A 22879-nucleotide genomic window follows, 5' to 3' on the forward strand; every position below is an offset into this window, starting at 1 on the left:
TCTGTTTCTTGATGATTAGTTATTTTTATTTTACACTCCTTTCGGGTTTTTTAAGGAGCTTCACTGGAAGAAGTGGTTGCATTGTGGCAAGTGAAGTTAAACTTGGAACATTGGGATGCTTGATCCTACCAGAAAAGGCTATTTATCCTATCTTTTCTTTTTGGTCATGCAGAATATATGTATCGGCTGTGAGGTGACACTCTAAAATTGATTAGCTCGCGGATTGGCTAATATTTTTGGCAATTATACGGCGATAGCTAAAATCCATGTTGGGGCGACATAGTTACTTACTGGTGTAATACTAGACTTAAGATTTGTGTTTAATCAAACAGGGAATTAAGATTTATGTGAAAAAGTAGATGCTGGTGTAAGATTGACCCTTGTGCACAGAGAATAATAATGGTTGTGTGTGCCCCATTCCTGTATTAGAGCCAAGTTGTTGACACGAATAGACAAATAGCTGATGTTGATAAGTCTCTGGTCGAGAGTCTCCAATTAGGCCAGCAACTCACAATGAAGGGTCAAAACCACCCATCACCGAAAATCCTGTCTACTTGTTTTAATATATCAGCCGGTGGCATTCTGTTCAAGATAATATTATTATTAGAAACCGCCATTACTTAGATCAAGATACTATTATTATGAGAAACTGCCATTTCTTTAGATCGAATAAAATTACGAGAAGGAAACAAATAGATGACACTATAATAGCATTATATTTTTGTAATAAGAATCCATGTGACGCTCTCCTCTTGTAGGACAATGACAGGAATTCTCTTTCCATTTTTATTATTTTGTTTAAACTGTGGGCACATGATGTAGTGGTGGGTAAGATCTTTATCACTTTTTACAAAAATATAAAAGGGAAAAGAGTATGACTTTTCTAGCATGCTGGATCTACAATCTGAGGTTTTTTTATTGTAAAAAAAGAATTCATTTTGTCATTAAAAATAGCATATAACTTGCTTTTTTTATAAAAAAAACTTTCTTTAATTTTTTGGACTAATTTTCATTAAGTTTTGTCTGATATGGATTTCACTCTTCTAAAGTGAAAAAAATAAATCAACGATTGATAATTGTGATGAAATTAATATTAATAAAAAAAAACATTTTATAGCGTGCATTTTTAAATTGATTCGAGCATTTTTAAGGGAATTCTAGAGCTGGGTTCTTCAACTCAAAAATCCTGTTCAATCATTATTTTTTCTTTAAGATTTTTCTTGCAAATTGGATATGAGGAAAAAACTCTTACGAAATATTTTTTTTTTCAAAAAATATTATTTTTTTAATGTCATTTGAGAGAAAAAATGAATTGTCTTTTTCTGAATAAGTAAAATTCAAAAATTCAAATTCAGTTCTACAACTAAAGTAAAAGATGACAAAAATTCTTGTATTTTATGTAACATCATAAAATCTAAAAAAATAATCCGAGAACCCAAAGAGAAAAGATACTCTTACGATCTTAATCCTTAATAAAAAAAATAATTACTATCACATTTTACCGTATGTTATAGAATGGACTCTTCTCACTTTAGAACAGACAAATCTTTTCATGTTACTAGTTTCACTTAGCATTTTATCTAGCCCTGGATTCAATATCTCCTTCTTTAAGCTTTCTTGTTCAACCACTCACATGCATCTCGAAAAAGTCCAACAAGGAAAGGGTAGATATACAGTACGGGGCATTAACACCTTATTGAAGTTAACTTTAATTATCACTGGACTTTCCATTTAGGTTTTCTGCATAGCTCCAATAATCTCGAGAGCCGGACTCCTTCCCTTTCCAAATTAATAGCGAGGTACAAAAAACTTAACAACAAAGAGAAGAGAAGAAAATGATGGAAAAATAAATACTTGGTGCATTATTTAATTTGTTCTAGTGTGTTGAATTTGACTCTTTTTTTTTTTAAGTTAATGTTACTCTTATTTGACAGGATAAAAATGTAAAATATAATTAATTAAAAGCAATAAAAGAAATTTTAATTATTTCATAATTTATTTTATGTGTATATATTTTTGTTATAATATACACTCTTGATTTTTAATCAACAATTAAAATGTATTTTTTAATTAACATTGTAAATTTACATCCTTTTTCTCTCTAAGCTCTAAAAAGTACATCTTCACTTTAGGTGCTCGTGAAAGCATCTTAACATGCACCCAAGTGAGTACGAGTCGCAAGTAAAATGGGTCGAGAGATTCAAAAGAATATACCATCGTGTTCAAAGACCTAACAATTTATAATGTGAAACTGAGTAATGTAACTTTTTCCCTTGAATGTTGCATGAAATAACTCAGTAACTCAATAACTCAAGTAGTAAGTAACTGGTTAAAAAAAAAAGGAAATATAAAATTGGCATACGAGAAATATTATATCCTCATAATGATTTTCGTTATTTTATTAAAAATATATCACATGAAGGAAAATATATTTTAATATTTTAAAAATATACAAATGTTTGATACTTATTTAATAGTTAATAAAATTATTATGAGAATGTCGCCGAAGACAATTCAAAATTATTCGGATTATATTAAGATAATTTTATTGAAAAAATTAATTACTTATAAGATCTTGTGGCACGACATTACCATTTAGGACCATAATTACAAGTATATTGGCTATCATAATTTGATGGAATCTGGTTTAAATGACTAATAATTTTATTGGTTTGGTCGTCTAAGGCGGGGTCAAATTCTGACCGGTAGCCAAACTGCATGAATAAATAAGATTTTGAGGCTTTTTGTTTACTTTCTTGTTCATGAACCTTTTTTCCCGGGCGGTCAAAGTTTATTCAAGAATCCCCATAAAAATATACCTGCTAGAACATGCGGCGTTACCAGTACGTAACATGAATGAATGGAAGGATTTTTTTTTATAAAGAAATTATAAAATAATTTAACATTTTAACCTAAACATGTATTTGTTTAGATAACACTGTTCTACATTATGGTCTTTTTTTTACGTAATACATTATAATCTCTTAATGATTAAAATATGTACCTTTAAGTGACAAGGTGATTAGTCACTTTAAATTAAATTTTGTGAAAAAAGTAGTGTTCTAAAAATATCTTTCCTTACTTTCAAAATAAAATATCTTTCCTTTCTTCTACTCTTATCCCGTCAAACACATTATATAATTTTAAGTACTATCCCTATTCCAAATCTATAGTTATTTTACATTAATGATATCTTACATTAATCAAATCAATAATTTCATTATTTTACTGGCTATTGCTTCAATTTTTCAAACTACAAATAGACATCCCCTATTTTAAAAAATTGCAAGGAGAGTTTTGAGCGGGAAGCATGTCTGGCTTTAGCATTCATTATGCATTATCACTTGAACATTTCCCCGGTGTCATTGTCCCATTAATGTTTCCACTTTACCTCTCCATTTTTTTTAAAAAAATAATGGAGTTATATCTCACCCGAGACCAAAATTATTGCAACTATATAAATATAGTGTATATAATATAACCTATACAAACTACGCTTGGATATTAATATATTAGTTCCACATTGAACGGATAAGTCAATCATCTCTTGATTTATTTTATTCAATTTTTGTTACATAATATAATAAGGTGAAGAAATAATTCATTTTTTACTATTAATTTGGGAAAGCACTTATATCTATGTGACTATGTGGCAAACTATGATTGCTGCTGGCCGGATGTTCACTGTAAAAAGACTTTACAAAGAACTATGTTGGATTCTTTTAGTTTGCTTCAAATTTAATCAAAACCCATTATTATAACGTCAACAGAGCTTTCCGTTTTACATGAGGATGAGTTAATACTTAATAATGGAGTTGTCCAATTGAGTATAGTTATAATCCTAAATAGGGTGGGTACCTAGATTTTTTTCTCTGCGTTCTCTATGAGTCCATGATGTTAATGGACAGGTAAGCAACTTAATTAAGAAATAAGGTTACAAAAACCTTAAAGTAACTAAGCACCACAAGGTTACAAAAACCTTAAAATACCTAAGCACCACAAGTACACCTTCACTATTGCAAAGCTTGATGTTATTGGAGGATTGACGCAATCCCTTAAAGCTGTAAAGTATGTGATCATTTCTCCCTTTGTGTTTGTGTTTTTTTTTTTTTTTTTTGTTTACAATCCTTTGAGTTTGATAGAACAAAATGTATCGCTTTTTCCTTTTTATTTTCTTTCTCTACGTACATAGGTGCATACACCCAAGAGAAACATGAAAATGATTATTGATTAACACCCACATCTACCCACACTGGGATCAAATGCAGCAGGTATATATTATTCAGCACTATGAAAATTTAATTAATTGGACCCACTAATTGGATTAGAAAACTGATGAACTGGCCAAGTATAAGCTGATTCAAATAAACCTAAAAGTCAACATGTAGATAAACTAGTCAAAGAATAGAAACAATGATCAAATCAACAAAAAAAACGATTTACAGTTAGTCAATAAAAATTGTTTAATACATTGTCATTTTTATTTTTTTCTTGAAAAAACAAAAATCAACCTAAAGTATTTTTTATTTTATTTTCATTTTATATGTAAATTTGTTATGACTAATGAACATTGTGATGCAAGTACTATTATGATATATTTGACTTGAACTTGTGTGTGTACTTTTTTATGGATTTTGTCATTTTGTGTTTATTTTTAATGTAAAGAATATACAAAATTATGGAGTCTTTTTAGTTTTGAATGTTGTAAAACTACGATATTATATTCTGATATTATTATTATCATATTAATATCAGTTTAGCTATAATTCAACAACAATTAAATCATTAAACTTTGAATTAGTGTATTGATTGGTTCAACCAATTGTTTGGTTTTTAAATATAATAATTTTTATTGTTGCTTGTCAGACCATGTCTATCTGATAATTACTTTTTTGACCCTGACTCAATGGGTCAAGGCTAATTAGTGAGCCGGGCCAAATTGACAGTTTTACTTGCTACAAGACATATGAGAGCCTCGTTGCGTAAAATAAAGATGCATTTGATGAGCATCTTGAAGTCTATTTTTGAGCACTCTGAATTATTGAAGCTGCGTGTGTGAAGGATTCTCTTGCCCTTGCCATGTGTTGTTAATTTCTCGCGTTCTTTCTCTAATTCCTCTTCCATCTCACTTGCTTTACTTTTTTTGTTAATTTAATTTGTTTCTCTTCCTAAACAGGAGAAAGATTGAAGGGTAGCTTTGAAAGTCACCGAAAGCTGGTTTTAAGAAAGCAGTAAGTAAAAGCCGAATATATGCATCAAGCCATTGTGAAACTACACAAAGTTAGTCTTTCTTTTGCATTAGCGTATTCCACTGTTTATGATGATAAATAAAGAAAAAAACTATCGTAATTTACGTGGCTTAAGAAATGTTATTTGATGGACTCATGACATGTTTCTTTTTATATACCCTTTTTAAGGAAATTATAGTGACCCCTTTAATTATATACTTTTAGAGCTTGAATTATTTTGACAAACAATTATTCTGATCAAAATGTATATTGGATGTCCTACAATAATTCTCAATTTTAATTAATCATGCATTTTTGAATCTGATATATATATATATATATATATATATATATATATATATGAGTAGGAAAACAGGTAGCTAGTCTTATAGTTTGAATGATTGAATTCCAATACTCCAAAACGGAAGTGATATTGTCTTTAATTAGATATACCTGCCTAAAACAGATAAATGGGACAACTTCAATCCAACTCAAATTCCACAAGTGACGACGAAGGTGTAGCTAGCTTAACTAATGTTAATAAAATGTTAGATAATTTATCTCTAGCCCTAAAATACCCATTAATTAAGTTGAAACCGGGAAGCTGTCTTCTTAATTTGACCTGCCAGCTAGTGCAAAGGTAGATTTTAATATAAGGAACTAAAAAAAGTGTTGCGTACATAGTGACGTTTGAACCTTTGAAAGAAAGGAACAAAGCCTTGTCCTTATATAGTTCAAAGTTGCTGAGCGGGATGACAAAAATAACATGTAAACTCAAAATCTTAAAGCCGTGATGCTGCGAACCTTTCGCTGTATATATTTTCTCCTGCATAATTTTTTTTAGTCCTATCTTAGTTACAGTGACGAATCATAGTCATCAACGTGGAAAGATTATGAACCAGCCACTTGTGTGCTGTGAGTGCGCAAGTCAATTCACCTAATCCAGTTGTCTTTCTTGACTTTCTTATAGGCACATAAGAAATTTTCTCTATTTTCGTAAACAATTTTTTAAAACTACTCCTACAGAAAAATATATAGTATAGCTTTGTATCATTTAAATGGAGTACACAACTATACTTTAGGATTTGTTCTTAGGGTTATAATTGAGAAACCCTATTTTTAATAGAAAAATGTTAACCGTACACCTATTATTGTCTTTTATGAGTAGAAAGATGAAAAAAGAGAGTAAAAGGAAATCATAGATATATTGATGAAAAAATGAAGAGATATATAAAAAGAAAAATAGGAGAAAAAACATATATATATATATATATATATATATATATATATATATATATATATATATATATATATATAGAAATAACAACCCTATTTAATTATCACATAACAGAAAACTTAACTTACCCCAAAAGTCAAGAGGACCTAAAAATCTCCTGAATTCTAAATCTTGTCATAGACTCATCACTCATAGGTTAGTAGATATGACTATCGCGAATAAATTACCAATAACATTTTAAAAACCTAGCTTACTAATTTTAATTACCATAAATATGTCTTTCATCTTTTCTACATCATGTCATTGTTACCCCGGCCGCCTCATTTACACTTTTGCAAATTACGGAAAAACAAATTCTACATTCTCCTCTTTTTATTTTATTTAGTTTCAGGGTTGAAAACTATATTAGGATAATGCCAGGAATTGATTTATTTTCCATGCTTGTAATGATGCATAATAAATCATAAAATTTGTATTAAGTTTAAAAACTAAATCATTTTAATTGATAAGATATTTGTTTTTTCAACTAGATCTTGGTTTAGAGAATTTAATTCAAAAACATTAAAATATAAAGTGTAATTTATCTTATTTAGATTAATCTATGCGGGTTATATGAGTGTACATCATACCCAAACAACCTCCATCGAATCTCCTTTGGCCTGGTTGTCCCGAGATTCCTGGGAGCGTATCACAATTGTTTGTGCTATGAGCCGGCGGCTTCTTTAGTTTATGATCGTTCTTTGGCTGCGTGGCATTATCATTCTTCCCATATTTCAAATCAGTTGATGATTCACCTACATAAACATCATTAATTTTAGCTCTACCCAGATAAAAATCAACAGCATTTATTTCTACCGGTGGTACAAGTAAAGTAAATTTTGCTAAAATATGTTTCAATAGAGTTAAATAAAAAATGAAACTCCTATTTGATGTTCTTGGAATTTGGACTGAATCAAGCCTTGTGGCTTGAATTGAAAAGAATATCAGCTATCAACATTGATGTCATAGTTTCATGTGTATCTTTGATCATACGTTCATTTAAGAAATTTGTCTTTAGGCCAAAATATGCAGACATGGTCGGTGAGTTCGAAAGGTATTTCCTTTCCTTGAAAGAGAAGGTAATTGAGTGCTGCCACGACCGCTCAATTCAACAATGATGCTTTAGGCAGCGCTAAATTTGAAAATATTCCAAAGAAGAACATTTTCTAAGGAAACGTCACCAACACGTACATATTTCTCAAATAACTCACATATAACATTATTTTTTAATTAATTTCTTTTCTTTTCCTCGTCTTTTCATAATCAAAGTCAATGACCAACACGTTTTATAGCAACGGACAACTCTTCTTCGACTTATGTCGAAAAACAAAATAGTAAAAAAAAATTCCAAGTATTTTTAATATGAGTTTAATGCCTGTAAAACAATTTTATAATATTATTAAATCACAATTCACCATTTAAATTTTTTTTAAGATACATGATGAATTGAAATGAGATGATTATACAAAATATTATATGATGTCAGTCCACAGTCATGTTTCTATTTTAATATATACTATATATAAATATCATTTATAACTTAAATTTTTTATTTTTAAAGTATATCTAATTGATACTATATATATATATATATATATATATATTAAAAACAAGTATATTAACATATGCAGCTGTTATGATACTCTCAATTTTATTTTTTTTTAAAAGTATATTAACAACTTATAATTTGATTGTGTTAAAATACTCAAAAAGCGTGTTAAAATATAGATTAGAGCATACTAAGAAACTAACTCTCTCAACCCCACCCAAACACTATTATTTTTAAAGGAATTATATTAATTTTTTTATAACAAACATATGCAATAATTCATATAAATAAGAAACAACGAGTGATTTGTCAAAAGAAAAAAAAGGAGAAACAACGAGTGATGAAAAAGAAATGATACATAAGTTGTTATATAATCTCATTAAATAAATAATATCTTTTATTTGTATTAACTGTTGTGTTATTGTATTTCCCCAATCATATATTCTACGAATGTGAGAGGGCAGCATACAAATACAAACTAACGTACAAATAAAGAAATTGTTGACCAGAATATTTTAATTGTGTAAGCTTTTGTTGATTTACCATTTAAAAAAAAACCATCAATATTTGTTGGAGAACTACATCATTAGTTACATCCCACCAAGAAACTCCTATGTTGAATGCAGAGGTTATATAATTAAGCTTAGAGGGGTTAAATCTAATTGTTGGAGAATTAAAAAGTTTCACAGGACAAATAAAGACAAATTAAAGTCTGTATAAACATAGAAGAATTAAGTTATCAGTAAAAAAATAAGAATTAAGTCTAGTAAGTTTAATTATTTTGGAAGATACACCTATGTTTGATACGGATTTAGTCCATATCGAAGCCAAGGATGTAGGACTTTAGTTCTCCAAACCATGAAGTTGCCCTTAAATCAGTAAGAACAATTTTTCCATACAATTTATACCGTTAACTAATTATTCCTAAAAATACTAATTAGAAATTATCATATATATATATATATATATATATATATATATATATATATATAAGCTATTACAAAAAAAATAACAATTTATTATACACGACGATTTATAATGTGTAAAAAATCTTAAATTGATAATGTATCTAAATTAAATTAAATTAAACCAATAAATACATTTTTTTCACCTTAAAAAATGTGGTCAAACGTAATCGTTACAAGATATGTTGGTCTCTCTGGTTGTTGTATGTAGAAATTTGATCATAAATACTCGGACGTTCCAACTTGAATTATGCGCACTGACCTTTTTCACTTGCATCATGTGCGAGCAAAAGATACATCGATGACAATCATTTTGGTGTCTCAGATTATCATAATTGTGTTCCCAAATGTGGGTTGAAAAACTCTATATGAATATAACAGCACATAGTATCAACATGGAGCGAGAGTCCATTTCAAAAAGGTTTTCATCACTTTATTTCTTTTGTCCTCTCCTCGTACGAGTTCAGTTGGCCCTGTAAATAAACGAACCCTTGGCCCAGTTGAATCCTAGCAAAGTTTGCTTAATAAACAAGGAACAATAAGGAAATGAGATGACACAACAATATCATATCAATAATGGTGCATTTCACTAATCACTTGCTTCAATTGTAATTTCTTTCGTAAAATCGTCGTTTCCTTTTTCTTTGAGATTGACAAGTAGCAACCTTCTTTTCTTTAACCTTGGTAAAATGTGGCTTGCAATTGATCAAGACTCAAGAGGGAGAAAAATAGTTAACGATCAAGAAGAACAAATGGGAATGAAAGAATTAAAATCCATAATGTCTTGAAGCGGAAGACTTTCGCTGGAAACAACACAGTTAAATCGGGCATTCATATTGTAGTTGCTTTTCCAGCAATTTTAATTTTGGGCTATATTAATAATAATTAATACCCAAGAGATTATAGATAATTCAGAGTTTGTCAGTCACACAATATATGTAGTCCCAAGTTCCAGTCCTAGCTTGTAGAACATGGAAAGGCCTTCCTCCTAGAACCATCAATTTTGTAGCATGCATGATAGCATGTTCTTTTGGTTGGCTGAACAACTACACAACGTTAACTTTCCCTGTTCGCTGGCTTCATGAATGAAAGGGAACAAGAATGTGCAGCTGATGATTAATACTACTAGGAGCTTCTCTGAGTGGTCTTGCTTAACACACAATTATCACTCATTTCTTTAAATTTGGGTAAAATGTGTTTAATGTCTCTCAATTTTTTATATATTAAAATTGGTTTTAATTTCTATATTTTGAAAATGATTATTTTATTCTTATATGTTTTATCAGTCAATTATGATAATAATTTAAATGTTCATTAACACTGATGCTTTTCCTACACAGTGCAAAGCCTCAAAGCCTAAAAAGAATCACTTCATGCAAACCCATAAGTCATCCTTCCCTCTTCTCTCCTATATAAGATTCACCCTTCATTAATTCCAAACCCATAATCAACTTTAACAATGTCATTGAGTCCTTCCAGTGCAACCGCACCGTCCGCGCCGCACCCGATTACAACAACCCCACCCAAATCACGTGCCCGCGCTGTTTCGGCCAATTCATCTGCGAATTCAACATGCCGCGTCCAAGACTCGTGGTGGACTTCACCACACCAGATCCCTCCCCAGAAGCGCGTTTGCTCGAAGCACTTTCCCTCATGATAGACCCACCCATCCGCCGCTTCCCGGGTCTAATCCAACCCCAACCCGAAGAGGTCCCCGTGCACCACCACCGCCGCCTCTCCCGTCGCCGCCAGCCCGAACCCCAACACCGCCCCCGTACCTGGATCGCTTTCCAGCCCATGGACCTATCCATCAACCCTTCGAGCCCATTAACATCCCAAACCGACACGGCCCAAGCCCAATCCCGCGCGGATTCGACGCGCGAGATTATTTCTTCGGGCCAGGGCTCAACGAACTCATCGAACAAATAACGGAAAACGACCGGCAGTGTCCGGCGCCGGGGCCGGAGAGGGCGATCGAGACGATTCCGACGGTGAAAATCGAGAGCGCGCATCTGAAGGAGAATTCTCAGTGTCCGGTTTGTCAGGAGGAACTCGAAGTGGGTGGAGAAGCGAGGGAGCTTCAATGCAAGCACATATATCACTCCGATTGCATTGTTCCGTGGCAGCCCTCTTGTCGCAGTTGAATATATTTGCTCATACACTTTGCATTCATTAATTTTCAGCAGCTAATCGGAGGCAGCCCTCTTGTTGCATTCTTTAAGCTCTCAAATGATTTACATCTGAGGCTCTATCGTAACTTTTATGTAAAGGCAGTAGATCAAGATGACACGATCACGAGTAAGTTAATTTGAAGCCTCTGTCGTTTGTTATGATGTCTTTCCAACTTTGGTTACATTATTTTTAAAATAAACAAATGATAAATTAACTTTTTATTCCCATAACATATATATTCCTCATTCAATTTTAGTCTTTTGAAAAAATTCTTTGTCGTTTAGTCCCTGATAATTTGCCGGTTTTAGTTCTTAAAAATGTCAAGAATTTTTTCAAAAGACTAAACCACAAGAATTTCATATAAACTAAAATAGCAATATCAAGGACTAAAGCCAAAAAAAAATTAATCAACAAAAACATTTTTTTAGATTAAAATTAAAAAAGATGTTTATTACAGAGATTAAACGGTTAATTAAACCATAAATAAACTACACAGGCCTAATCAAAGGCCTTCTGAGTAAAGTTTCAACGGCTGAATTGCGTTTTGAAGGGCTGACATGGGTTGCCATTCAAAAATAAAGTAGCATGGCCTTCAAGTTTCAGTCACGTTAAAATTTGAATTCATCACCCTACGAAGTTCTACAGCCACTTGTCGCCCTACTCATACCCTTCTATTTCATTCTAAAGATGTTGCATTTAGTTGATTATTTGACATAAATAACACGTGTGTAATTTAGTAAGGGTGAGGATACGTGTTACCACAAAACGATCCCATGTCAAATGGCCATATTTGTTGGTTACCATGTTATATCAATGGGTACGCTGTAAATATTAATTTGTTATTTACAACAATTACCACATGTTATCACAATACAGGCACACTTACTCTCTTTTTTTTCCAGGACAAGCACACTTGTTATTTGTAAATCATATATATTAATAATTACTGTGTAAGTCAAATGTTTCAAGTTTACATTTTTTTCTTTTTACACAATAATTATTAATATATATGATTTACTAAAAATGTAACTAAGTATAAAGTTCATTATTTTATTTTAAAAAAACTAAATCATTACTATTATTTTTAGAATCTTCAAAGTAGTTTACCCTTGTTTTCAAATGACCGACTTAATGTTGACTTTTTTTCATTGATCAAATCGTTTCAAATCATCTATTCTATAACAAACATTTCCCAGAATATATATGAATGCTCAAACAATGCATGGTGTGTTATCACAAACTAAACATTGAACAACTAGAGTTAAAATTTTGGTTCCTCTTTTACTTTCCTGGCAGCAAATCGTAAATCATCCTGTGCTTCACATGAGCGGGGGCCTGTAATGAGTACCAGCATGGAACCCTTCCGTATATGCTGTGTTCTTAAATATCATCTGAAATGAAGAAAATTTGGTGATCGGAGACATAATTGCATATCAGAAGAAAACATTGCTAGCATCTTCATATACTTACAGCAAGGCTCTTGAACTCTGCATTGAGGTTTTTCTGTAATTTGTCAGATAACACAGTACCGAGCTGCTCCCCGTGTAACTTTATATTTTCGTCCTTGACCTGTATGACCAAGATTCTTCACCCTGATGCAGAGGTATAGCATAAGTTGGAATTGAAGGAAAGTATACATTTTTGTTTTACCTCTGAAAGCAATAATTGTGATGTTTTTTGCAATATCTCTTCAACGAATTGCCCAGCATCTGCAAAGGAGCCTGATGAATTAACATTTTTTGCTGGTGTCCCCTTTGTATTTTTCCCACCAGAGGATGGCTTGACAACTTTAGCTGCATCAGAAATTTTTTTACTTCCTTAATAATTTAGTCACTGGGATAATTCAGCCACAAACAAGCTTTTTCTGCTACCCTTACGAAATTGATTTAAATAATGTGCTGAACTTTTCTGGGCCATAGTGAGGTCAAATTTGAAAAATATAAGCCTGAACGACTAAATGCTAAACATTGTAGTCAGTAGTCACTAATGCAACAGCAGATTGCAAACAGTAGCTTCACCCAAAGTAAAGGTATACAAAAGAAAACACCATTTACGACACTAGATAAATTTGCAAATTGTCTCAAAAGGATCATAAGGTCAATCGTAGGTCCTCTGAAAACTTCAAATGGTACAAAATTCAATTTTAATGCATTCACCGTGTATTGACGTTTTTAAGGATGAGGAAATAAATGTTAACAGAGAAACAAAAATGTATAAATATATAAGGGTTAGAAATTAATCCACATTCCACAAACATGAGAAAGAGGAAAAACAAAATAAAATAGAAGACTATGTCACTCTACAAGTGTAATCATTTCATTTCTTTGAGACCCAAAAAAAAAAGATTGCTTATAGAATGAATTATACATTGCTGAAATGCCTAATGTAACAATTTTGGACGACTACACAACCTTATGCTAATCTTCAAAGGATGTAGAAGATTTTGACTGATTCTTATCAAATCCCGTTAAGTGGCATCATCAAATCTGGCTCTCCTCTAGCTTTCTGGGGTCAAATTTAGATAACTTAAACTACCCAAGATTGCTTGCATTTCAGATACATGCATGGAAAAAGCAGATAGAGACGATTATGCAAAGGAACAAAAAAACTCAAGGTGCAGGTGCGCAATACTCTCTGAGAGAGTCTGAGTACTATTCAAATCATATAAATGAAGACGACCAAAACAAATAGTAGCTGTTCTTTCAATGCAAATAATAGATAAATGAACAAATTGAATAGTGAAGTTAATAAATTTTTTTACCTGAAACTGTATTGGCTCCATTATCCACAGAAACATGGTTTGCATCCTTAGGAACCTGTGAAGAAGATTGTTTTTGGGGTTGATCGGGTAAAACTATGGAACCAGATGGAACTAGTGCAGCTAGATCAGGGGGTTGATCTTTCCCCACTGTAGGATTGGTCTGCAAGGAGATAAGGCAGACATACGATGATCATCAATGAATAAATAATAGGTGAATTTGTTATTTTATTTATTAAGAAAAAAAAAAGAGGTACCTTAAATTTACTAACCTCCAAATCAACGTATGATGGATTTCTTCCAATTGATTTAAGAAACTTGTCAAGATCACATGCATTTAGAGCTGCAATTGTAAAGGATAAGACTCTAATTAACTGGGTTTTCAGTGCATCAAAGCATAATGGATCTGACATGAACCTAAAATGCCTTAATCAACGTAGATGAGCCAAAAGATATCATTTGGATACAAAATACCATGAATATTTAATTTCCAAAATTGTCAAATAGTAAGCATGAAAGGAAGTCCTGTTTAGACTTCAGATATCAATTGGTGGACCCATGGTGTTGAACAAATACAAGCAAAAGAATTCCCTAATGTGGAGGAATGCATCTATATAATATTATCAACTTTAAAAGAGTTGTAAAAAAGGTGCAAGCAGTTCTTTTTTCCTTCACAAGAGTCTATTCGCTTACATATAGACATGTCATTCGACAGTGGATGGAAGAAGCAGTGCTTCTGAGACTTGAACCCTTGATCCAATAGCAGTGAAACATCTCTTCAGAAAGGAAATGATGCAAAATCGAATAAAAATAAATTAGTTCCTTGGAAATAGATTAGCTGAGTGGATCAGAACAATGTTTAAAAATAGTCTAACAAGCAAAAACATAAACAGCTACAACTTAGAAGATCCTTCAAGGCTTCAACAAGCTAGTGCACTAACAAATCAAGTGTGGCTAAGATTTAGACATTATTAATAATTCAACAGATTTAGTTCATCATTCAAGAGAAGATCATTTTAAATTTGATGGCAGGAAAGAAGCACCAACTAAATCCAAAACTATTAGGATTTCCATAAATAAATGGAGAAACTTTATAAGAAAACTTGAAGAAAGATAGAAGAATATGATTTAAGACTAAAATGAGAAAGCTACAACTACAAGGATGGATTTAAAGCGAAACATCTTAATAGTGAAAGAGGGAGGGAAATGCCTTCAGTAAATAGCTCCAAAGAACGGTATTGAAATCAAATTGGGTATGTGACCAAACATTTCCATGAGAGAAAAATTAGATATCGCATAACCAAGCAAACAGAATAAGAACATAAGCATACCGTGCTGATTCATTCACAAGTGCAAATGGAGTGACACAACCCAAGGGTACCTGGTGAGATAAAGAAAAACAAGAGCACGAGGTAAGACAACAATTTCAGCCATGTAATTCACACAATGTTGATTCTCTTCTTAAATTTTGTAATTATTAACTTCTCGCTTAGCATAAATATATGTAATCATTGTCATTATATAATTGAAACTTATAGTAACGACAATATCAATTGATAGCACTAATGCATATACTGACCAGAGTGAGATTAATTGGATTTACCAATTTCTGCCACCAACTCAATCAGTGATTAGTGAATGCCTCAATAAGAATTGTTTTTCTTATACACTATATAATGCATAGCAATAACAAGGTAACCGGCCTAATTTAACAATTGACATGCTGAAAAGAAAACACCATAAATATCTTTAATTCAAAGACTGTTAAGAAGCCAAGACAAATGTCAGAGCACGAGCCTTTAAGATTTTTGGTCACTTAAATGGGCACAGCTTCTTCTTATACAAGGTAAGAGTGAAAGAGAGAAATGAAGGTTCCAACAACAAAATGATTCATAGAAAAAAGGCATAGACTGACCTGAAGTACTTCACCTAAAGCCTCCTCAGGTGCCATTCTGAGACCACCTTTTCCCAAACCAAGCCGCTGAGATAACACTGCTCAGCTTTGAAGCAACAAATAAATCCTATTAATATCCATTAAAGTAAGGGGATACAAGCTCCTAAGGTTTACAAAATCATGCATACCTTTGAGATCTACTTTGGTACCAGCTAAAGCAGAAACAATATACAACCTGCTTTTCTTGTCCTGTTTGAATTAAACAAGTGTAGTAATCGGTACAAAATACGCATAACAATTTAAAAACAAACTAGCAACAGAAAATACATAGATTTTTTTTAAGTATCCTCTTAAATTATAAGATACCTTGAGAAACAAATTCTTGCTGAGGCCACCCCCCAAATGTCCAACATATTGAGCCTGAAGGTAAAATCAAATGAATGGATATTGAATCAGAAATAATAATGAAATAAAAAGAACAAGATAAGGCTTATGAATTATACCTGAGCGTCGACGGTCAAAACAACAGGATGCTCATACTGGGAAAATGGAACCTGAAGCTCCTGTGAATTAAAAAAGAGAAATATCACAATAATTAGCTTAGTCTCGTTTGCGTTAGAGGCATTGTGTGATTGGGAATAGATAACAAGAGTGATGAAATAGGAAAAGAGCGAACCTTTAACCGCGCAAGAAGCTGTTCCTTTGAGAAACCCATCAGCGGCGGGAGTGGAAACGATTGCAATCGCGGCGGAGCAGAACAAGTGCGGTGCTGCCTTCGAAACGAAACCCGAAAACAGTGTGTATTATGGGTCTGGTTTTTATATCAGCGACTCAATGACCCCCGTCCACATTAGGGAGTTACTTCCTGTACCCCCTTTTTTGGGAAATGGATTTGTGACTGCATGAAATCTCCACCATTAAAAATAAAATATACAAATTAAATAATTAATTTTTTAAAAAATATAAGTGAAAGATTTTGAATCTTTAAATTGTGACTGGCAAGACCCTGTAGTTGCTTTTCGAGACTGTAGGCAGTCATGGTCCCTATTTTTGCTTCTTGCATCCCATAGGAAACCAAAAAGATCCAAACAGACCAAATTGTCTTCACCCTCACCAGGCACCCCTTTCGAAAAAGTATTTTTGAAAAATAAAACGCATTCTAGAAATGCTTTTTCTGGAAGGAGATTTTTTTATCTTATGGATTTAGCTATCTGAAACTATATGCAAATTGAAAAGAAAATACTCATTTCACCGAAAATATATGTGGCTTCTGTACCCCAAGAGTTCTTCAACGAAGAAGAAAGGAGAAATAACATAGGAAGGAAGTTACAATAAGGGAAGGAAAATTTGGGGATATTCAAAATTTAGGAAGTGCAGTTAGCAAACAAGGAGTACACGAAGCAAAAGCCTCAATATTATCTGCTACCTCCAAACTGTACTCTGATTTAGCCAGACCCACAAATCTCAAGGCCCTTTTAAGAAGCTCTGCCCAATACTATAATTTCTTTTTAATTCATATTAGATTATTTGTTAAGTTCTACACTATCTACGCATATATTAATTCATCATGAATCAGTTCAGTTTGGAATAAAACTTTTGCTAAGTTTTAACGAGTTTTATAACCTTAATGTAAAATATTTTTATACTTGCAACAAATTGAAAATTACTGTTAATATATTTTTAAATAATTGTTATAAAAATTAATAAACTTTTTTTGTATTTGGTTTTATTACTTATGTTAGATATTGAATCAGTCTATCTCTATGATTATTCCTGTAAATTTATTAATTGATAGCACAATGATATGCGATAAAGAACAAAAATTATTTGACAAACAGGACTAATTTTTTAGGTTACATAAAAGAAAAATATAATAATCGTCCTAATCCTGTTGAATTTTCTTTAGTATGATAAAAAATGATATTAGATACTCAAACTTCATCACCAAGTACATGGATTTATTGAAGTAGAGTTGTTATGAGTTGAAATTTTAAATATAACTGCCGTCCATAAAAAATACCCCATATTTCACATTTAAGTCATGTCATAGAAGGGAGGAGGTGAAGTTTTTGAAAAACCGACAAACTATAATTACTTGCGTTACGTATAGTGTAGAGACAAAAAGGAAAATTTAATAAACAAAAATAAAAAAAAAAGTTAGAGTAAGTAATTTATGTATCTATGTTGTCATTTAATTAAAACTTATTATGATAAGTTTTATGATAAACAAAATTCATATTTATTATGTTTTTTAAAGTATTTGTCGATGTAAATTTTACACTGAAGGAATAAAAATTAAACTCAAAAATGAATTATTATTGTAATTCTTATTCTTGAAAAAATATTCTTCTTTTGGTATAGTAATAATTACAGTTTCTTTGCACAACTGTAATCCCGAGTGCCAACTAGCCCTGAGGGCTCATAGAATTCCAAATGCCCATAGTCAACACTCAACAGACAATAGTTTCAAACCTTCACTCGCACGTTTTAGACCAAATAGTTGCCTTTTAGTTAAATACTGTGGGCTGGACAGTGGACGAAGAAAAGAAGTACTGTCGTTGTTGAGAGAGCTTCACGGTTAAAAACCACTTCCTTATATGCAAGATAATTTGCATCTAAAGTTGCATTAGTTTGAGTTGTTCTAAAAGGCGCCATGTGAAACAAAATCAAATAATAAAAAGTTTCCTTGATTGAAATCTACACGGATTCTTGATTAATCAGCAATTCACTAAAATTATGTCTTAATAAGGCCAACCATAGATCATTTAAATCATGCTTAATGTTGGATCTCGACCTTCCTACCCCCTGCCTTTTCTTTATGGGGAGCAAATTATTCTTTCTCACAATCATTATATGAGAAGCGAGTGATCCCACATGAAATACCTAACCATTGTTTATACTTCAATCACTATACATAATGTCACTGAAACATGTCATAGCTAAAATTAGTAATGACAAGCCTAACAATTATGGCCTTGTCGAATTCTATAGTACCTGTTAGTGTTACTTCTACGAGAACAAAATGGTTTACTTACAAGTAAACTATTAACATAACATAATTTCAAAGGAACTAAGTGGTAAAAGAAAAAAAAAATTACAACAAATTTGATTGGGTCGCTTGTTAATATCAAACAAAACACCAATAGTTTACAAAATATATTATAACCTTGTTTGATTGACACATTGAGCTCACATGCTGATGACCAAAAGGACACTCACGTGCTGTGTCTCAAAACGCAACATTTAAATTGTCATTTAGTTATATCATTTTCATGTGCATAAAATTGAGAATAAGCTAAATTAAATCGATGCCTTAGGGACATAATGCTATGTAGGCCCAAGAACATGTACATGGAGAAAAACAAAGGTGTCAAAGGAAAGGGAAGATCCCCTATATATCCTTCCCCTTCCTACGTATATGTGAACAAGTAATACCAAAAACAAAAGCTTAATTTCTTCCATGGTGAGAAAAAGCATACATAGCCCGTGGAAGTCACTTTGTGTCCATGTTGAGCATTGAGACTTGTTTAATTAGATGCAATGTAAAAAGAACAAGAGAGAATGGCATCCCATGCCTTCGCCCATTTCACAATAGGACAGGTCATGTTTGCTGAATCGGCTCAGACACATGATGAGGTTCAAAAGTTGGCAAAAAAAAGTGTCAAAGTTTGTCTAGCCTTCTTATTGTGTAAAGAATACGATCTTGCATATAATATTCCTAACACGTTACACTAGCATGAAATGCAAAAGAAAGAATTGCTTGCATCACATGACTATAAATTTTCTTTTTCGTTAGATATCATATGCTACAAAAGGCAAACAAAGTTGGCCCAATTAAAGAACAATTTTTTTTTAAAGTAATCATCATACAATCAAATCATCTTTCATGTTCAATTACATTATTATTAATCTTTTTTTGCCTCTACCAACTCAATTAATTAAAAGCATTACCAAAATCTAACCCAAAACTGAGGGAGGGAAAGGGTTTCAGCTCCGGGGCAGTACAAAACCGATCACTATGCACTATGCATAAAATGAAAATTAACCAGGATTTATTTCCATCTAAAAGAAGAATAGAATAGGGTATAAAATACCAAACTTAAACATCAAAACAAGGGAACACTCTTTGTTCTTTGGGCACGCGGGAGAGCAGACAAGGCTTAGAAAAGATGCAATTTTTCCAATGGTTTCAAGTTACCACGCTCTGTACATGGTTCCCTATTCTCACTGAATTGGAAATAAGCATCTCTGATACCTTCCCATGCAACAAAGGCCTTCCAAAGATACTCACAATAGCAAAAGTCTCCTCCCATAGTTACATTCCAAAAACAGTGAAACGAATTGCTTATACCTAAGGATTTTGGTGACTACATTTTTTTTTCTCCCTTATATTCTGTGACACATGGGAAACCATTCATGACATTGACATACCAAGATTTGTATCGATGATACATAATTTCAAACTCTTAGAAATTCACATGAGAGGCCGAAAATTGTCTTATCTCTATATGAATTTCATCTAAAATGCACCATTTATGTAGCATAGGGTATACAAATTTTAATTTGGTCACAGTCAGTAACATCTTCAAGCTATACCACTGAAGACAAACGAATTGAATTTTTGAGAAAAGAAGAAATATTGTAGGTGGCTTGAATTGATTTTTTTTCTCAGCAGAAGCTCCACAAACGAATGTCACTTTCTTCGTATAGATCATCAAGCAGATGGGAAGAATCGACATGGAAGAAATCACCACTTAGCATCTGATCAGCATACTTGGGGGATTGAAGACCATCACCAAAGGTGTACCAAGGCTCCATCACATTCACAGCCATTGATTGATTTGCTTGACCACAACTAGTGTAGGCTTGGAAAGACGATATCAGCAAGGCGTCGTCATCGATTTGATCCGAGGGAGAAGAAACCAATGAGGGGGATGAGGCCAATGATGATGATGATGGGGTCGAAGCCGGAGGTGGGGAAGGGGGAGTGGTGGCATTGTCGATGAAACTATTTGCGGCGGCCGCAGCAACTCTTTGGATTGATTTGGGGGACATGACAGCATCTCCAGGAATGTATTGTTGTGAAGAGCTTAAAGGGAAATTGAGATTTGCTGAGGAGCCTTTAAGGCATAGAAGTGCAGCATCATAGGCTCTAGCTGCAGCTTCTGGGGTTGAATAAGAGCCTAACCATATTCTTGTTTTCTGATTTGGTGCTCTAATCTCAGAAACCCATGATCCCCAGCTCCTCATTCTCACTCCCTTGTACTTCTTCTTCTTGCAATCTGATGTTGATGATGAGGGTGAAGATAACCGCATTGCCTTTGATGATGGTTCGGTTTTGATCTTGTGTTCTGACTTAACCATGGTAGATGGCTGCAGGTGCAAGTGCAAAGATCCTTCTTCAGTGAATACAAAATGTTTGAAGAGTACTTTCTTTGAGGTAGAAATTAGGATTTAAGGGGTATCTTCTCTCTAGCTCTTTTTGTTGAGTAGTAGTTTTTTTTTTTTGGTTCTCTCTCTCTACTTTGTTGATGTTCTGAAAGTGGGGAAAAGAATCAAATCAGAAGTGAATATGGGGGAAGAAGAGAGATCCACTATTTATAGAGAGAGCCATACAGAGGCTTGCATCTCAAGGTAGCAACTAGCAAATCCTCGGTAGTCAAGATACCAACATTGGTCCCCGATGGTTTTTAGTTTATTTCAATTTAATAAAGACAACTTAGTTCTTAAAATGACTTTTCTGTCCTTTCTTACTGAAGCTTCCTTCATAAGTGTAAAATATATACTTATGTCACTTACCATATGTTAAGCTTTTATCTTAACAAACTAAGTTGTTCACCAATTACATGTTTAGTAATTGGTAACCTTTTTTTCTTGAGAAATAGTTAATTTTCTGAACTCTCTAAAAAATATAACAACAAATTATTATATCTCTAAACTGAACTAAACTCACAGTGTAATACTAAATTGTGACCATATGTAGTAATCATGCTACATATCATCCACTTTTTGGCTAGAAGAATCAAATTAACTCTTCTGCTTCACTAATCTAACTGACCTAATTACTATTTAGCACCAAAAGATATATCTGGCTTGTTCTTTCAACACATTTTGACTACTTGCCGTGTATGAGCTTGCTTCCTAGTGCATTAAATATTAATTTTCTTTCGGAAGAGTTTTGATTTAGTCCTAGCAGAATGCTAGTTTCTGGATGCTCAATGTCAAATTCTACGGCGGTACAAAATAATCTTATAGGACTTTTTAGATTATAACTTTGCAGGGTGGTTAATACAACTCAAATGACTAAGGACAAGTGATGAAAAAAATTTCAAACGCCACGACTTATAATTGAAGTGTGCAATCCATATATAGATGCATTAAACTCGAATGCTATGGACCAATCAGAAATAGGAAAATAAAGTACATTAATCTTCCTGTCTGTTTTAGGTCTGACTTTGGAATAAGTCTTCATCTTTCCCTGATGACACCCAATTTATTAAATCTTAGATTGAACTCCAAAAGAAAGGGCAAAATTGTATCTTTGCAAACAGTGTAGTAAAAATTTTCACCCATTGACGTGCACATTAACATTTCAGGGGAATAGACCCTGCGAAATTTCCCTAAAAAGTTGTGCTCATTTTTAACAAAACTTTCTTTGTCTATTACATAATTTTGTCATATATAAAAGTTTCGAATGGAAAAAATATGCTTCATATTATTATATGTCATCTTAAGTTGTAACTATTTCAAGAAAGCAATATGGTTTATATGCTATTGTATGTTATCTTATAGTATTGCTTTTATTTTTTTACACTAAAATTGTATGTAGAGATCGAGAGGAACACATTGGATTCCCTCAAAGTTAAGACGTAGCTTCCAGGTGCTGATGCTTGACAAGGATTTTGAACTGAAGCTGTAATGCACAAAAAGTTTTGCAAGGTAAAATATTTATGTGCACAACACTCGACGCGCAGTTCAATAGTGAAGCCCATTTGCATATGCAATCGAACAGCTGTTGCTTCTCTGTACTCAGCTGC

General features: G+C 32.6%; 2 protein-coding genes and 1 pseudogene across 2 annotated transcripts; 1 reads left to right on the forward strand and 2 right to left on the reverse strand.

Moving 5' to 3' along the window:
- Positions 1-7538: 7538 nt before the first annotated feature.
- Positions 7539-11331, forward strand: LOC102665087 (E3 ubiquitin-protein ligase RING1-like; annotated as a pseudogene).
- Positions 11332-12310: 979 nt separating this feature from the next.
- LOC100817904 (prolyl-tRNA synthetase associated domain-containing protein 1) lies at positions 12311-16716 on the reverse strand. Its single transcript, XM_003526570.4, has 12 exons — positions 16519-16716; positions 16346-16405; positions 16209-16262; positions 16031-16091; positions 15864-15940; positions 15280-15329; positions 14642-14724; positions 14221-14291; positions 13952-14111; positions 12841-12983; positions 12661-12759; positions 12311-12581 (listed from the first exon to the last, which is right to left on the reverse strand). Exons 1-12 carry the CDS (start codon positions 16555-16557, stop codon positions 12510-12512), a joined length of 969 nt encoding a protein of 322 aa, XP_003526618.1. The 5' UTR covers positions 16558-16716; the 3' UTR covers positions 12311-12509.
- A 3061-nt stretch (positions 16717-19777) lies between these two features.
- On the reverse strand, positions 19778-21386 carry AP2-5 (AP2 domain-containing transcription factor 5). The gene has a single exon (NM_001253007.2). It carries the CDS (start codon positions 21204-21206, stop codon positions 20511-20513), a length of 696 nt encoding a protein of 231 aa, NP_001239936.1. The 5' UTR covers positions 21207-21386; the 3' UTR covers positions 19778-20510.
- Positions 21387-22879: the final 1493 nt, after the last annotated feature.

The sequence above is a fragment of the Glycine max genome, chromosome 6, assembly GCF_000004515.6.
Source record: "Glycine max cultivar Williams 82 chromosome 6, Glycine_max_v4.0, whole genome shotgun sequence".
NCBI classification, from domain to species: domain Eukaryota; kingdom Viridiplantae; phylum Streptophyta; class Magnoliopsida; order Fabales; family Fabaceae; genus Glycine; species Glycine max.

Excerpts from the sequence above, each read along its gene's own strand:
- LOC100817904 (XM_003526570.4), bottom strand. The coding sequence starts at position 16,557 with ATGGGTTTCTCAAAGGAACAGCTTCTTGCGCGGTTAAAG. Across the intron at positions 16,406-16,518 it reads AGCTTCTTGCGCGGTTAAAG|GAGCTTCAGGTTCCATTTTC; the intron begins GTTCGCTCTTTT and ends TTTAATTCACAG. Across the intron at positions 14,112-14,220 it reads CATCATACGTTGATTTGGAG|ACCAATCCTACAGTGGGGAA; the intron begins GTTAGTAAATTT and ends ATCTCCTTGCAG.
- AP2-5 (NM_001253007.2), bottom strand. The coding sequence starts at position 21,206 with ATGGTTAAGTCAGAACACAAGATCAAAACCGAACCATCATCAAAGGCA.